We start from the raw sequence: 17,262 nt of genomic DNA, 5'->3' as shown, positions 1-17,262 counted from the left end.
CACGCGCTCCATTCCCGGGGAACTGCAAAAGTCACCATTGTCAATAGGGTGAACTAATTCCCCTCTCTGCTGTATTCTATACACTACTGGTGGGGCACACAGGGGGTCTATATACTCCTGGGGGAACAAAAAGGGGTCTATATACTACTGGTGGGGCACACAGGGGGTCTATATACTGCTGGGGGAACACACAGGAGTCTGTATACTACTTGTGGGGCACACAGGGAGTCTATATACTGCTGAGGCAGCACACAGGGGGTCTCTATATAACTGGGGGGCACACAGGGGTCTATATACTACTGGAGCAGCACACAGGGGGTCTATATACTACTGGAGGAGCACACAGAGGTCTATATACTACTGGCGAGCCACACAGGGGGTCTATATATTACTGGGGAAACACACAGAGGGTCTATATACTACTGGTGGTGCACACAGGGGGTCTATATACTACTGGGGCAGCACACAGGGGGTCTATATATAACAGGGAGCACACAGGGGCTCTATATATAACTGGGGGCAGCACACAAGGGGTCTATATACTGCTGGGGGAGCACACAGGAATCTATATAATACTGGTGGAGCACACAGGGGGTCTATATACTACTGGGGGAACCACACAGGGGGTTTCTATACTACTGGAGGAGCACACAGGGGTCTATATCCAAGTGGGGGAGCACACAGGAGGTCTATATCCAAGTGGGGGAGCACACAGGGGGGCTATATACCACTGAGGGAGCACACAGGGGAGCTATATACAAGTAAGGAGCACACAGGGGGTCTATATACTAGTGGGGGAGCACACAGGGGAGCTATATACAAGTAAGGAGCACACAGGGAGTCTATATACTAGTGGCGGAGCACACAGGGGGTATATGCAACTGGGGGCAGCACACGGGGTATATACGACTGGGGGCAGCACACAGGGGGTTTATATACAACTGTCACAGCACACAGGGGGTCTATATATTTTTGAGGAGCACACGGGGGGCTATATATAACTAGGGGAACACACAGGCGTCTATACACTACTGGGGGAAGCACACAAGGGGTACATACTACTGAGGGTAAGCACACAAGGGGTATATACTACTGGCGGCTGCGCACAAGGGTTATATACTACTGGGGCAGCACACAGCGGTCTATTGTTGTGGAGTGCGTGTTGAGGGGGGGGCAGACATAACTTCGCTTGGGGCCCCAGAAATACCAAGACCGCCCCTGGTTACAGGTAGAGAATACAGTGTGCTGTGTGGTGTTACAGGTAGAGAATACAGTTTGCTGTGTGGTGTTACAGGTAGAGAATACAGCGTGCTGTGTGGTATTGAAGGTAGAGAATACAACGTGCTGTGTGGTGTTACAGGTAGAGAATACAGCGTGCTCTGTGACCATTGGAGCTAAAGCAGAGTGACCTCTGCATTCTTAGCCACCTGTTTTACCAAGGCCCTTCCCCTGTTACCTAGGTTGGTAGGGTGGCCAGCTCTGGGAAGGGCACCGAATATTAAAGTGCGGAATACATTTTTTTGTACCCTTCTCCAGATCTATGCCTCCACACAATCCTGACTCTAGGTTCTACAGCTAGATCTTTCTTCAGCATGGCTTTTCTTTTAACTTATAAAATTCTGTTTTCATATCCTGATTATGGGGTTACTGTATATATTATACATTACGGTAAAGTGGTTTCTTGAATTGTAGACTGTTCATGCACAATGCAACTCACATACACATTACAAACTAGTTTGTGTTTAGAATGGGAAAGGGGGTGCCGATCAAAAGTTTGGTATGGGGCCCAGTACTTTTTGGTTACAGTTGTCCCCTCCACTGACCTTCAGCCCATCTGTCATGTTGAGAAAACTTTGCTTGGTTTGGTACCATGCTTTAATATTAGTAGTCCACAGTTGGGCATTGTATTTACTACTACTGTGGGTAGTGACCTAGGGTTTACCTAGAGTTCTCAAATCCCTTTTAGGGGTTAGAAGCGAGGCAAATCTGTTGCAACCCAATGTGACTTATTTATAATTATCTGAGACATCAGATTATAATAGAATCAGTGATCTATAGCTTTTTGGTTCTAAAAGACTTTAATATGGTATTATTGTTATAACATCTTTGAAGCATATTAATTGGTTCTTCTAAGTACAATCTAATAAACTTAGAAAGCTTCTTTCTGCTTATTTAAGGCATTCATTTCATTCTTCACTTCTTTACACATCGTTTGTCCTGTTGCTGTTGACATTGCACTATAGAAAAAATGAGAGATAGTTTGTCAGTGACATATATCATAAACTCAACAGGTCTTTGCTTAATTTTAGAATCATAAAAACTGAGGGTGCGGTCCCTCAATCAGTAATTGGCTGAGCAGGTCTTTGGTTGCTGGGAACACTAAAGAACAGAAACCAGGGACGATAGGAGAGTGTGGAAAGGTAAGTATTGATGAGTGAACAGCTGAACTGAACCAAAACAGCTAAAACACCGCAATTGTTCATCTGTTTTAGCGCGGTTCGCAAATTTTATACCCAAAAAGAACCTGCCAAACTGAACTTTTGAAACATACACTAATCTCTACTAAAAACAGATTGAAGTTGTGTAGTAAAATTTTTTACCCACTTATTGATATTTTATCTATTTGGTAGTATAAAACCACTTTTAAAGGCCCCTTTAAGTAATGACCTAAGGCTATTAAATTTGATAACTGTTGCAAATGGAAAAGCTCACAGTAGTTTTCCTTTCTCTTTCCTGTCTCTGTGCTTACTCGGAAAGCAAGAAATTTTATTCTGGTTGAGGACCAGCATCATATTTGCAATCAAGACATTTACTGTTGTAACCTTTTGGATGCCCTTCATGCTATTTATAATTTATGTTTTGAGAATGTGATGTGTGTTGCTACTTTTTTATGAAAATAAAATATATGGTACTTACCTTTTCAATCCCCACCAATACAGCAGAGATGACATGATAAACCCCCAGTGATCTGTGATGACAACCGCTGATCAGGATGGAAGTATGACGGAGGTCAGATGACATGATAAACCCCCACTGGTCTCTGATGGCAACCGCTGATCAGGACGGAAGTATGACGGAGGTCAGATGACATGATAAACCCCCACTGGTCTCTGATGGCAACCGCTGATCAGGACGGAAGTATGACAGAGGTCAGATGACATGATAAACCCCCAGTTATCTTTGATGACAACCGCTGATCAGGACGGAAGTATGACGGAGGTCAGATGACATGATAAACCCCCACTGGTCTCTGATGGCAACCGCTGATCAGGACGGAAGTATGACGGAGGTCAGATGACCTGATAAACCCCCACTGGTCTCTGATGGCAACCGATGAAGCAACTATGCTGGATTGGTGGGGGATTGATGAGGTATATACTTTTTTTTTTGGTATTTTTTAATTACCAGACAACCCTTTTAAAAGAACTAACTCAGTAAAAATATAATTGGGCACAAATTACTTCACATTGCCCTAAATAATTACCTTTTTAAATGCAAAACTATTAAGAAAATATTTTACAATTCCATTACCTTGGGGAGGGGGACATTTCTGGTCAGGGCACATCGGCTCTGGCTTACATACTGAAATGTACAATTTATAAAGACATTATAGAAAAATACAATTATTCTTATTTTAGAGATGTTCTTTATTAATACAATTAAATCTGTAAATATATAATAAAAATATATTCAGTTATATTTTTACCTTGTGGGGGAGGACATTTAGGTTCATGACACACTGGCTCAGGGCACACTGGTTTGCAAGCTGAAAGAAATTCATACATTTTTATTCACTTTACTCTATGTGCTGTCCTTCACATCATCCACAAGCTTAGATCCTGTGCATTCAATATATACCTTTATAACACTTGCTTGTGTCTCCTTTCTGCTCTGAAATCACTTCATTATATCGAGGGACAGCGTTGACTAGACAGGGCTTCATGGCAGGAGATGGGGCCTAACTTCCATGAAGCCCCACCTAGGTGACACTGTCTACCCATGAAATTAAGCTAGTGTAGGAGGGGTGACAGTATCACTTTAAACATGCAAGTTTTTCTTTAATAATATTTAGTTTATCCTACATGTGTACAATATGATAGCTTAAAGTGAACAATTAATATGGTTATCTGTTGTCTTTTAAGTTAACACAAATTATTATTTTAGGAAATTACATTATAGGAAAAAGAGAATTATTCTTATTATGGGGACTTTTCTTAATGCAAATAAAGCTCCCCCCCCCCCCCCCCCCCACGCGCACACACACACTTATATCTTGTTTTTACCTTGTGGAGGAGGACATTTTGGCTCAGGGCACACAGGCTTGCAAGCTGTAAGTAATACATACATGTTTCATAAAAATCATGCAAATTTTGGCTATACAGTTTTTCTTACATGTATACAATATGATAGCCTAAAGTAAAAAACTAATATGGTTATCTTTACATTAGCAAAATGACTACAAAATGGTGCATTTTCTTATTACTCTGAGTATTCTTCTCATCGGGAATATAGACTTAAATAATTTGTGCTTAAGAATTACAAATGAAGAGATTATATCACATACACCTAGGTTCTTCTGTCATTACATAGTAACTTTATAGGAATAGGAGAAAGAAAGACACTTACAATCCTGGCAGTGCTTCTGGGGTGGTGAGCAAGGCTCTGGGCATTTCTTCTGTTGTCCCTTTACTCCAGACATTGTTCTGCTTAAGAGCTTGAGATGTGAGATGGAAGAGATAACTGAACACAAAGGATTTTCCTGGTTGAATGTTTGATTTCTTCCACCTCTTAGGTTTTTATATTCTTGTCACAGAAACCAGTTGGGAAATAACAGTTCCAGCCTGTTCTGTTACTCAAGAGACCCTGGGGATTGGGTAATGCTATTTGCATGTGATGATTTCTCATTTTCCTGAAAAGCAGGGTGAGGTCTCTCTTTTTTCCACCTGTCATACTTGCAGTGATGAAAATGTAATACAACTATGAGCAAATATCCCAAGCATCTTCATAAAAAAGACACAATAGCTTTTAATTACATAGGGAATTAGCAATAGAGGACAAACATATTGGTCCAGAAATATTTAGCTGCCTGAAACCCAAAGTCTAGGCTTTACCCCAGCAATGAGTCACAACTATGATAAAATAGGAGCTGATATTAGTCGCTGTGTGGAAAACCGGACAGTGTGGGTTTCTGGCAGATCAATAAATCTGGGTCAGTAAATATTTTATTACACATCGTTTTACATTGGATTGACAATTGGTATAGTTTAAAGTTTTGTTTCTGTTAATATAAAAAAAATGTCATTCGTACAATTTTGTAATGAAAAAAAAAAACACAGGAATCCCTGCTGCTCTATAAATTTACATACAGACAACTTTTTTGTAACATTCGGAATCAATTTGATTAGTTGCTAAGGGCCCTATTCCACCGGGCGATTATCGTTTGCATAATCGTTAATGATTAACAATCTTAAACGACCGCTATTGCGAAAGACCTGAAAACGTTCACTCATTTCCATGGAACGATAATCGTTACTTATGATCATAATTGCGATAGTTTTTTCTTCGCTATTTATTCGCTATTGTGTTCGTATCTATTGCGAACGACCGAACGATGTCTTATTCGATGCGAACGGTTTGCAAACGTTTTGCGAATGAGCAACGATAAAAATAGGTCCAGGTCTTATAAAGAAATCAACGATTTCTCGTTCAGTCGTTAATCGTTAACTGCATTTTAACGAACGATTATCGTTTAGATTCTTAACGATAATCGTCCGGTGGAATAGGGCCCTAAGACTAGTGGTGAGCTGTCCAGTGTATTGGTGGCTGGTGAAGTTGGATGCCATCATAGAGCTGCCAGGAAAACATAAATACAGCCTTTATAAATGTTCTCCAGGACTCCCTAGGGTGGCATCTAACTTCTCCAGCCATTAGGAGTCAAGTTTGGAGAATATAGCCAAACCCAAACAGTTCAGCAAATCTGCTCAACACTAGCTAAGACTATTTTAAATGTTAAATTAAACCCGAATTACGATTTAAAGTATAGTTGTATGTAACCATTCCAGCAATCAGAATACTGGGCAGTCTTTGTAAAAAGGTTGTAAGCTCCAGGTCACCCAAAAAAGTATTTTCTCTTTAACTGCACTTTAGACTCCCTCTGCAACAGTTAGCCCATTAAGCAAAGTTTGATAAGTGCAAGTTATTGTAATGTATGGTTCCAACTTGCTATTATAATATATGGCTCTCAGTGCTTTTATTCTGAGAAAGCTGAGCACATCTAATATTAGATAAAGTGGCACTTTTTTTTAACCCATTGATTTATTTTACCAATTAGTCTACCAACTTAGCTGTTATACCTCCATTGGCTAGGCATAGCTTCAAATTCCAATATGCCAACATGCCACCAATAACCAATTTTTTTTTTAAGAAACCTTCATTAAAAAAAAAAAAAAAAAAAAAAAAGGAAATGAGGCTGGTTGCAGGTTTTTTTTTTAAAGAGGATGTACCATCAGGTACATCCTCTTTAATATGACCCACAGATAAAATGGTGCCATCAGGTGGAAGCCGGTGCCTCAGTCCGTTCCCGTGTATGGCACCATTCTATCCATGGGTACCGGGCCAGGGCTGAAGCACAGGAGGCGGGACGGCCCGCCCCCAGTGGGAGGGAATTCCCTCCCCTCTATGACGCGGCTTCTTGTTATCTATATATAGCTATTCTACTCTAGAGTACATTGTATAGTCAAAAAAGTTTGTTGATGCTTTGACAGTGTTTACATGTATTGCTAAAAATGTGTTTAAGAAAAGCTATGCAATGTTAACTGTTTAAAATATTTAACCATTTATTAGGAACATAGCTTGTTTGTCTATAAAAGTAGAACAAATTTCTTTTTTGTAAATAGTGTATTCAACTTTACAATAAAGTATATGTGAAGTTTTTGGTAAAAATGTGGTCAGCACTCTGAGAACAAAATCCCCCTTATCTGACAACTATCTTCACTGACACAATCTGTCGGTAGAGAGTCAGTAGGCTGCCAAATTTTTGCCTCAAGCTGCCGAAAAGCTAGAATCGGCCTTGGGCACATCTAGTCCACATCAGTCATATCATGTCCCCTCCTGCTAAGACAAACCGTTTGAAAGGGGTAAAAAGGTGACACTTACTGACCCTAGAAAACTGCAATTGAGGGATAATAAATACCCTCTATTATGCTCATGGAGAATTACATTTGTCACACGTAAAAAAAAAAAAAGGTTTTTTTTCCACTCTGGCATTGTATATCCTGCTATTGAGCAATATGATATTTGCATTAAACTATATGTCAATTTGAGGAAACAAGGTGGTACCTCAGTTTTTTCATGCCTGTATTAATAATAATGTAATATTACTTCCTTATTGAGTAATATTTTAAACCATGACCATATGCAATAATATAGATAAAGAAACTACTAATAAATGAAACACAGTGCCCTCACTAATAAATCCCATCTTCTGTTCTGTCTTTGCTTTATAGAGATTCATTACGTTTCTTTTATTGAAAATCAGTGCAATGGATAATTTAAAAAATATATTATTATTCCTTTGTTTACGTAGCTCCAACGTATCCCGCAGCTCATTGCATAGCCTGTCTTAAATCCAAACTCCATGCAGATATTGTCCTATCCTATCAGGTTAAATAAACATAAATCTGCCATATGGACATATGCACAAAATTTACAGAGAAAATAAATACTTGATGGAGATGATAGTGAAAGTAAAAAGTTTGGTGAGACTTTAGTGGCACGACACTTTCATGAATTTGGCCATAGAGTACATGATCTTAAATGGCTTGTATTAGAAGAAGTGCATGGGTTAAATGGAATTGAAATAAAAAAGAAATTGCTACAGAAAGAAATATATTGGATATATTTATTGGAGAGCCTGTATCCGAAAGGGTTAAATGAGATTTGTAACTTTGCCGTATTTTTGTGAGGAGAAAATAGTGTATAACATCTGTATATAATGAATATTGACGTATATAATAGGGTTGGTTATTACTATAATAAAGGTTAATAATTAAATTGAAAAGTGATATATAGTAGCTATCCCCATTAGTGTATAACTTCTAATATGTATTTAATTGTTTTTATAGTGAAATTATATGCAAAACTAGTATACTAGTATAAATTGGTGAAGGGTGCACTATCCAAGGGGCAGACCCCGAAACATAGCAGCATGTTTGGCCCTCATTATCCTATATTCTGCTGAGAGTGAGAGTCTCAAAGGAGAAATGGAGCCTGCCAGTACCTCGATGTGACCATCTTAGGGTCCTATTCCACAGGCCGAGGAGGGCCCGATCAAGGATGCAAATGAGAGGCGATCTGCCAGATCGCCGCTTGTTTACTGTGCCTATTCCACGGCCCGATGATCATTGAGCGAGGGCTGCAAGGACATAGTTACCGATAACCTTGCAGCCCTTGCAGCATCATTCATTATCTGTCTAGGCTTCTTCTTCGCGCTGTCTTCATCCCCGGGTCACGCACGCTCTATCTTCAGAATGGCCGGTCAGCTGACAGGCCACACTCAGCCAATCACAGGCCGCGGCGGTCCTGGCCTGTGATTGGCTGAGCGCTTCGTCAGCTGACCGGCCATTCTGAAGATAGAGGGCGCAGGACCCGGGGATGAAGACAGCGCGGAGAAGAAGCCTGGACAGGTAATGTATGCTGCTGCTTGTCAAATCGTCAGTCGCCCGACGCGCACCGCTATTCAACCGTAGTGATGCACGGTGGGGGAACGATGATTTTAGGTCTGGCCCTAAATGAACGATCAGCCGATGACACGATCATCGGCTGATCGTTCTCTCTATTTCACCGAACGATAATCGGCTGAATCGGGCCAAATGGGTCCGATCCGGTTGATTATCGTTACTGTGGAATAGGGCCCTTAATCTTCTGATTCCTGAGCACTGTGGTGACGTTTTTTGTTATATTTTTATTTTGTGAAATAAAGAATTTTTGTAATGCATAAGAAAAACTAACAGAGAAAAGATTTAATTAAGAAGATATTGTGTCCTGGTTATTTACTATTGATGCTATAAAGTCCAAGCAGAAGCGACTTGGCCCGGGACTGTGCTCACACAGTGCGGTTAGGCACACGTTTCATGCTTTTGCCTATCCGAGACAGAACAGCACCGTGGCTAGTGATTGACTGAGAGGCCTGTCACTGCAGAGATGGGCTCAGAAGCGATATCTGCCCAAATCGGCCAATTCAGTAGATAATGGCTCTGTGTAATAAGGCCTTTAGGCCATCTGCAAGCTGAGAATTCTCTCCCAGCTCCATTTTATGTGACTAAGACAACCTCACAATCTAATGGCCCTTTTACACCAAATGATTATCGGCTGTACATGGCCAATTACCAGCCATTCTGGACAACGATTGTTTGGTGTAAAAGGACATGTTAAAAGACCACAATCAGCCAACATGCACAATGTCAGCTGATCGTGGTCGTTCAACATGTAGAAAAATCCTGGTCATCTGGACAGCCCCTCCCTTGCACCTCGCAGACCCTCCCGCTCTTCCCTGCTTGCTGTCTGTGCATGTAATAGCAGAGGCAGCGAGGAGGGAACACTCCATGTAATATGGCCTTAAGTTTAAAGGGGTTATCCAGCTCTACAAATACATGGCCACTTTTCCCCCTCTCTTGTCTCCAGATTGGGTGAGGTTCGGAACTCAGTTCCATTGAAGTAAAAGGAGCTCAATTGCAAACAACACCTGAACTGAAGACAAGAGAGGGGGAAAAGTGGCCATGTTTCTGTAGTGCTTTATAACCCCTTTAAGGAGCCATCACACCATATAAGCACTGAGCAGAGAGAGAGGCATGAGTCTCTCCTCACTTGTTCTCCTCATTAGTTGTTCTCCTCACTAAATATAAGGGGCCATATGCTGCTTAAGTGAGCACCAATCTTCTAGGTCGGCACTCACTTACCATATTTTCAAATGGATTGACTATCATGCAGCAAGGGCTGCGAGGACATTGTTATACTGTAATACGGACTTAATTGATAAGACTGATAAGATAATGCCTCAAAAGCTTTTTCATTGTGAATTATTTTTAAAAAATTTAAAACTAAATGGTTATTTTTTTAACCCCCTAGATGATTCTGTATGTACTAGAATGTCACAGCCGCCTATCACCTGACGACCTTAGACATACTGGTGTGTCCACATCTTTAAACAGCTTCTGGGATTTAAAAAACTGCTGTTTCTTAAAGCAGGCCATCTTTACACGCAGGCTATGGAGGAATCCTCCCTCCCCTGCAACCAAGATAGCTGTTATTAGCTGTCAGTCCTGACCTGCCAATCACAGTGCAGGCTGCCGCCAGTGACATTTTAATGAGGGGACAGCCCTAATCCTAATCATTTCTGAGCGGCGGTCGTGTCTTACTGTCTCACTGATCAGCTAATCTGGTTTCTTTTTTACCAAAAAATGAATAATGCAAGGGCACTCACCAGTTTGTGCTGTGTACGTTATTGTTGTAGAAACTTCTTACAACATGATTTTTTAGCAGGCAGCGAGGACGCCAAACACTTCCAGTAGACAGCTTTGTCAGTTAACGCCCCTTCCTTTACGTCACAGGTATATACACCTGTATCAGTGACACGTTGGGAGGTGGGCGTCACAATGGATTTAAAAACAAATAACATTAAAAACATTTTTGTTACCACTTCACAATGAGTATTCAGAGAAACATACTTAAATCAATGTGATCATTGAGACCTATGTCTCCTTGAGCACCTGTTATTATTAATCGTGCTTCTTTTCTTAGTAAAATTTTATTGATATCTTTATCTCCTTTACTGAATACACGCTCTAGACCCATAAATTTCAACACTGTTATATCTCCTTTATGTAGAGGTATATACTTATACGTTTTTTCATTCACGTGTTGTATGTACAACTTGTCCTGTTCGTATAGAGCGTGTGTGTTCGTAAAATACAAACGAAGTAACGTTAGGTGGCTACACACATAAAATAACAGATTTTATTTGTTGTAAAAGTAAGCAAGTTGTATATGCAATAACATGTCCTTATGGTCTATTCTCCATAGGAAAAACCACACGTGCATTAATTAGGCGTTTATACGAACATACACGCTCTATACGAACAGAACAAGAAGCCGGTGCGTGCCCTTGCATTATTCTTTTTTTGGTGACTTTGTGACTGCATTACTGCAATTCGAGCAAGAGAGCACAACCACTACATAGAAATCTGTTTAAGTGTAATACTCCTCCTATCCTGCATACCGTCTAAGTTGCATGGTGTTAGTAGTGCCGGTGTCTTTATCTTATTAAGCAGGTTTCTTTTTTAATTATGTTTTTACATTTTTTGGAGGAAGGGAGTATGTTTTGCACTTTTTTGGGGGTGGGGGTGATTGTGGAGGGTCCTGTTCCACCAGCATTTTTTTGTGCTGTGTGGCTTTGTCACTATAGTGTGCAACCCCTTCCTGCTTGCTAATTTATTTCCATCCTCTGATTTGAAAATGTAAATTTTTGGGGGAATTTAACACACTTACATACTCCCATAGAAATAAAAAATAATGGCCCATAGATTTATTTTATTTTTAACACTTTCCTGGTAAAGTCCCCCACAATGGCAGGGTGTGCTACAAAAGGGGTTAAGAAAGGACACACGTTAACAGTGCGATCCCTCTTCTGATACCTCTGCACAGACTGCTTCAAGGCATACTATATGTTGATGGAGTTTTGATTTCAATTAATAATACCCTTTGAAGATTTCAAATTGGGTCACTGTTTTATTGGGGAGAACATTAGGGTCACATGTACAGTTTTTTTTTTTTTATAGGGGACATACAAGGCATAATTAGGGGACAGCAGACTTTCCATATGGAAAGTCAAACTGGCCTGACAGTTGACCTGTGGGAAAATTAGAAATTTTACTTTTCACCCACTGCAACACATTCAATCCAATTTTTTTAAATGCTCATGCACCCTAGACCCCTAAATAATTTTTTGGGGGAGTGTAGTTTCTTTAATAGGGTACTTTTTTGAGAATTTCTCTAGTTTTTTTCCTGAGAATGTCTGCAACTGTCAGCCAGTGCTGTGCATATCGCCTAATTTAGGCCTCAAATACGCATGGTGCTCGCTCTTGTTCCTAATCCTTATTGTATTTCCATGCAAACAAATTGGGCCACATGTAAATTTTTATTTTGTGTTTATAGGGAACATACATAACATAATTAGTGCAGAGCAGATTATCCATGTCAGCGTCACATACCAACGTGATAAGTGATACTAGCCTGACAGTTCACCAGTCAAAAAATTGGAAGTTCTACTTGTCACCTACTGCAGCATATTTAATCCAGGAAAATACATTTTCTCATGCACCCTACGCCCCTAAATACATTTTTTGGGTGGTGTAAACTCTGTAATGGGGTCTTTTTTGGATTGTTTCTCTAATTATTTTCCTGAGAATGTCTGCAACTGTCAGCCAACACTGTGCATATCTCCTTTCTTTTTCTTTTTTTGCTTTTAACCCCTTGTGAAAATGCAACAAGGCTTTAGTCATCCATTCCGGCCTCCAAAGTGTACTGTCTTTTTTGGAGGCATGTTCAGCGTCCATATGCTCACTATACCAAAATGATATTTTCCAGATTATTTTAGTTTTTTTGTTAATCCTTTCACATCCACAATACGTTTATATACGTTCCTGCGTCCGATGCCCCCTGCAGCAGGAGCGTATATAAAGGTTTCTGACTACAGGTAACTTTTGATGTGTGAGGGACCACTGCGGTGAGAGAGGTTCTGCACACATCAGTGTGTAGATTGGCCGGGGATAAATAATCCCACAGCTGCCTGTCATTAACCTATTAAACGCCACGATCTATAGCGATCGCAACGTTAAAGGAAGTCAGTGACAGGTTAAGCGCCAGTAACTGACTAATCTGGACCCCTGCAGCCATGCATATAGAGTCTGCTCTCAGGCAGGCTTTATGCACAAATCGCTAATAACACTGATGTATGGTATGGCATAGCATAGATCAGTATATGCAATCTAATGACTGCATGTTTTACAGTAAAATTTTTAAAAAATTTTAAAAGTGCAAATATAAATAAGTTTTTAAAAATATAAGAAAAACCTTTATACCAAAAACTTTAAAATACCTCCATGCCTATTATGAAAATAAAAATATGTAAAAAAAAAATTAAATAAACATATTACATTTAGTAGCGTGCAGAATCGTCCACTCTATTAAAGTATGACATTACTGTTTCCACTCGGCGAACGGCGGGGGGTGGCGGGGTGGCGGGGTAACAGAATTGCAGATTTTTTTTTGAAATTATAGATCAGAAAATTTTTTTATAAAAAGCAATCCAATTTCTTCTTTTACAGCAATATGATACTAATAAAAACTAGAGATCATGGCGCAAAAAATTACACCCCAATTAGCCCTGTAGGTGGAAAAATAAAAGTTCTATGGCTCTTAGTAGGCAGAGTGGAACATTGCATTAATTTGGCCTGGACATCCTGGCACCAATGACCTCAGTCATGAAGGGGTTAAAGATATTGACTACAAATTACCAGTAATATAAAGTAGAATGTTACAAGAAAACAATCTCAGAATCACCAGGATAGGTAATAGCATCCTTAAGTTATTAATGAGTAAAATCACATATGTCATATTCATAAAATTTGGCCTTGTCCTTTTGGTCATTTTGGGCTTGGTCATAAAGAATGGGCAAACTACTGATTTAATTATTTTTAAATACTTTAATATTTTATCATTTTCAATTTAAATCCATGGAGTATAGTTTAGTGATTTTCTTTAACATGCAGAAAGACTCTTCATATTATGTTTGTCTTGAAGCCGTCGTGTTCTTACTTCTTTACAGGTTACTTGTTGTGTTGTTGCTGACATTGTGGGACTGGTTTACATTGTACTACAGGAGACAGAAAGGTAAAATGTTATGAGACCATTGAATTATTTTAAATATAGTCAATCACTTGAGGGTTGTTTTTTTTCCCAATTCCATGGCAGCTTTAGGCTTTATGCACGTGTGACAGATTTCTTTAAAAACTCTCTCAATTGTGCCTGCAGCATGTGCATTCGATTCTGCATGATGGCTGTTACAGTCACAGAAACCTTCTGCAACTATTCTGACCTGTGTGAAGTAATGCAAGTAACGTTCATGGCTATTGCAAGATTTCATGTTAAAAAAACTAAAAATTTCATGTCAGTTTTGCTTTCAAGGTCCCAAATGTCCATAATTAAGTAGAAATAACAATTACATGAATAGAAAAGAAAGCATTATAGCAGGTTTGAATTAAGAGTGAACACAGAGAGGAGGAAGGAAAAGAGGCATAGAGCAGGGATTAGGATATCCAGACACAGGAACTAAACGAGAAGAATTATAATCGGGTAGCTTTGGGTTACCATTCCTTATCTACCCATGAACTAGATTAGAAGAGTGCTTTACCTTGAGGAGGGGGACATTTCTGTTCAGGACACACGGGCTCTGGCTTGCACACTAAAAAGTACATCATAAAAGTTTACACAATGTGAATATGCATAGCTTTATTTGCAGTGTTTAGAACAATAATCTTTAGGTATACATTTTCTTTTAACAAATATTTATTTTATGTTTCTACCTTGCGGAGGAGGGCACTTTGGCTCATGGCACACTGGCTTGCAAGCTGAAAGAAATACATTTATTTTCATTTAGATGGTTTTAAAGAGGAAGAGGAAAATCATGTAATAAATGGCTGAACTTAGCTCAGAAACCTTCAACTAAAGCAAAGCTTATATTAATAAGCGATGGTCAACTTCACATTTAGTATTTTGGTATACTTTTACCTTTAGAGATTGTTTAGCAGTGTTTTCAATGGAGCCATGACATGGTAGATATCTTTTTTCTAAGTCATGATGGACAACCACAGCAACCATTGAGTTTTGTTAGTACTTTAGCACTGTTCTAAGATACTGTACGTACAATTGCTCGGACATGATTAATATCATTGACTGATGCAAAGCCTTCCCCTAAAATAATATAGAATTAATAAAACAAAGAAGGGCAAGATGGAAGACTTACGATCCTGGCAGTGCTTCTGGGGTGGTGGGCAAGGCTCTGGGCATTTCTTCTGTTGTCCCTTTACTCCAGACATTGTTCTGCTTAAGAGCTTGGGATGGAAGAGATAACTTGACTTTCTTGGTTGAATGTTTGGTCTCTTCTTACTCAGATGTTTTTATATGTTTGAGAGTCACAGAAACTAGTTGGGAGATATCATTACCAGCTTATTCTGTTACTCAGAGACCCTGGGGATTGGGTAATGCTATTTGCATGTGATGATTTCTCATTTTCCTGAAAAGCAGGGTGAGGTCTCTCTTATTTCCACCTGTCATACTTGCAGTGATGAAAATGTAATACAACTATGAGCAAATATCCCAAGCATCTTCATAAAAAGATAACAGCTTATAATTACCTAAGGAACTAGCAATGAATGCCAAATATGTTGTGCTGCTAAACATTTACTTCCCTTCTTCTTTCTTCTGGGATTGACAAAGGGGTTTGCTAAAAGTTTGGTCACAATTACTACAGATCATGTCTAATAATAGCAAAGCTATTCCTAATGACTGATGATCTGGCTCAACATTTGTATATAGTTACTGCTTACTCTACCAGAATATCAAGGGATATTCTCATCTCACCTAATATAGTTATTTATGTAGGGTTTGCCAAGTTAAATATTTTTGCAAATACATTCTTTGAGCAAATGTGTCTCCTTCTCCTGATTAGAGATGAGCGGACTTTTCGGATTTCTGGTTCGTGAGAACCAGAACAATCGGCGTCGGATTCACGCTGTCTGCTCGCTCCGTGCAGCAGGTAAATACCTCCTAAGGAACGCCTGGAAAACTGGGATACAGCAATTGGCACTCACGAATCAGAAATCTGAAAAGACCGCTCATCTCTACTCCTGATATGGCTGCTCTTTTCTTCCCACTGTTTGTTGTATAGTATACATATTTATGTATATTGTATAGTATATATACACCAACTACATTATAGATACATATACACCAGGCAGGCTGTTGTTTAAGAGCAGTGTTATGGTCTGTTACCCAGACAACAAGCTGTCAACAATGGGAGGAAAAGGGCAGCATATCAGGAGCCGGAGTTGCTCTATCAATATTTTTGCAAAAATATTTAACTTGAAAAACCCAAGTATACTGTAATTATGTTCGTTGAGATAATAATACCACTTTAAATGACCACATGGGCTATGACATTTGGCTGTCTTATTGAGCTAAAATATTGATTTAAGAAAAGTAACATCCATAAGACAGAAGAGAAAATCCCTTAAAGGAAGACTATCATTTAATGGCAAATAACGTCCATTGTTTTAAAATAATGGCAATGAGATGAGCAAACTGTTCGGACTTTTAGTCCGAAAGCAGTTCGCTCGATCGTGATGCCTGTGATCCCGGGTGCATAGTTGCGATCCCAAGAATATGCGGCCAGGATATTTCAGGGAATCGATCTGGAATTCCCTGGAATACCCTGGCCGCATATTCCCGAGAGCACAATTATGCACCCGGTATGACACGCATCACGATCGAGCGCAGATGCCGCAACTCTACCAATTGCCATGCCCGCTAATTAGCTATTTAGATGCAGCTGTCAAAGTTGACAGCTGCATCTAAATGGCTTTTTTCCCTAATCAGCAATCTAAAACACAGATCTTATGGATCTATGCAGTATATCTCAATGATCAGAGCAGAGATACTAAAAGTCCCCCAGGGCGACTTTTAGTTAGTGTGTAAAAAAAAAAAAATATTAATAAAAAAATCGCCTCCCCTAATAAAAATTAAAATCATCCCCCTTTTCCCATTTTATAAATAAAACTAAATAAATAAACTAACATATTTGGTATTGCAAGTGATTTTAAGGAACATTTATAAAAAAGAAAAAAAAAGAAAAAAGGTTTTAATATTTTTAAAGCCATAAAATAAAAGCTACACAAGTTAGATATCGTTCTAATCCTATTGACTTGAGGAACATATATAATAAACACGAAACATATATAATAACACAAAACCTCCCCAAATAAAAAAAAAATGTTTTTTTCTGGTTTCGCATCATACTTTATGCAAAAAATAAGCCTGTCTTTGCAAAGTACAATTAGTGGTACAAAATATAAGGGCTCCTTTAGGTGAAAAAATGCAAGTGCTATGGCCTTTTAAGCACAAGGAGGAAAAAACTAAATTGCAAACATG

At 39.3% G+C, this 17,262-nt stretch overlaps 1 protein-coding gene across 2 annotated transcripts; it reads right to left on the bottom strand.

Annotated features, from left to right (window-relative positions):
• Nucleotides 1-2,059: 2,059 nt before the first annotated feature.
• LOC138798651 (small proline-rich protein 2B-like) lies at nucleotides 2,060-15,217 on the bottom strand. 2 transcript variants are annotated; one of them, XM_069979193.1, is made up of 5 exons: nucleotides 15,080-15,217; nucleotides 4,284-4,328; nucleotides 3,707-3,766; nucleotides 3,532-3,582; nucleotides 2,060-2,237 (listed from the first exon to the last, which is right to left on the bottom strand). In XM_069979193.1, the coding sequence occupies exons 1-5, from the start codon at nucleotides 15,150-15,152 to the stop codon at nucleotides 2,194-2,196; spliced, it is 273 nt and encodes a 90-aa protein (XP_069835294.1). In that variant the 5' UTR covers nucleotides 15,153-15,217; the 3' UTR covers nucleotides 2,060-2,193. The 2 variants fall into 2 exon arrangements, with proteins under 2 accessions (XP_069835294.1, XP_069835293.1); XM_069979192.1 differs by lacking the exon at nucleotides 15,080-15,217 and adding an exon at nucleotides 4,627-4,759.
• Nucleotides 15,218-17,262: the final 2,045 nt, after the last annotated feature.

The sequence above is a fragment of the Dendropsophus ebraccatus genome, chromosome 8 (genome assembly GCF_027789765.1).
Source record: "Dendropsophus ebraccatus isolate aDenEbr1 chromosome 8, aDenEbr1.pat, whole genome shotgun sequence".
NCBI lineage: Eukaryota > Metazoa > Chordata > Amphibia > Anura > Hylidae > Dendropsophus > Dendropsophus ebraccatus.
The sequence above is the reverse complement of the archived record's forward strand: the minus strand, read 5'-3'. Positions and strand labels throughout refer to the sequence as shown.

Excerpts from the sequence above, each read along its gene's own strand:
- LOC138798651 (XM_069979193.1), bottom strand. The coding sequence starts at position 15,152 with ATGTCTGGAGTAAAGGGACAACAGAAGAAATGCCCAGAGCCTTGCCCA. Across the intron at positions 4,329-15,079 it reads CCAGAAGCACTGCCAGGATC|CTTGCAAGCCTGTGTGCCCT; the intron begins GTAAGTCTTCCA and ends TATTACTTACAG. Across the intron at positions 3,767-4,283 it reads AAAATGTCCTCCTCCACAAG|CTTGCAAACCAGTGTGCCCT; the intron begins GTAAAAACAAGA and ends AATTTCTTTCAG.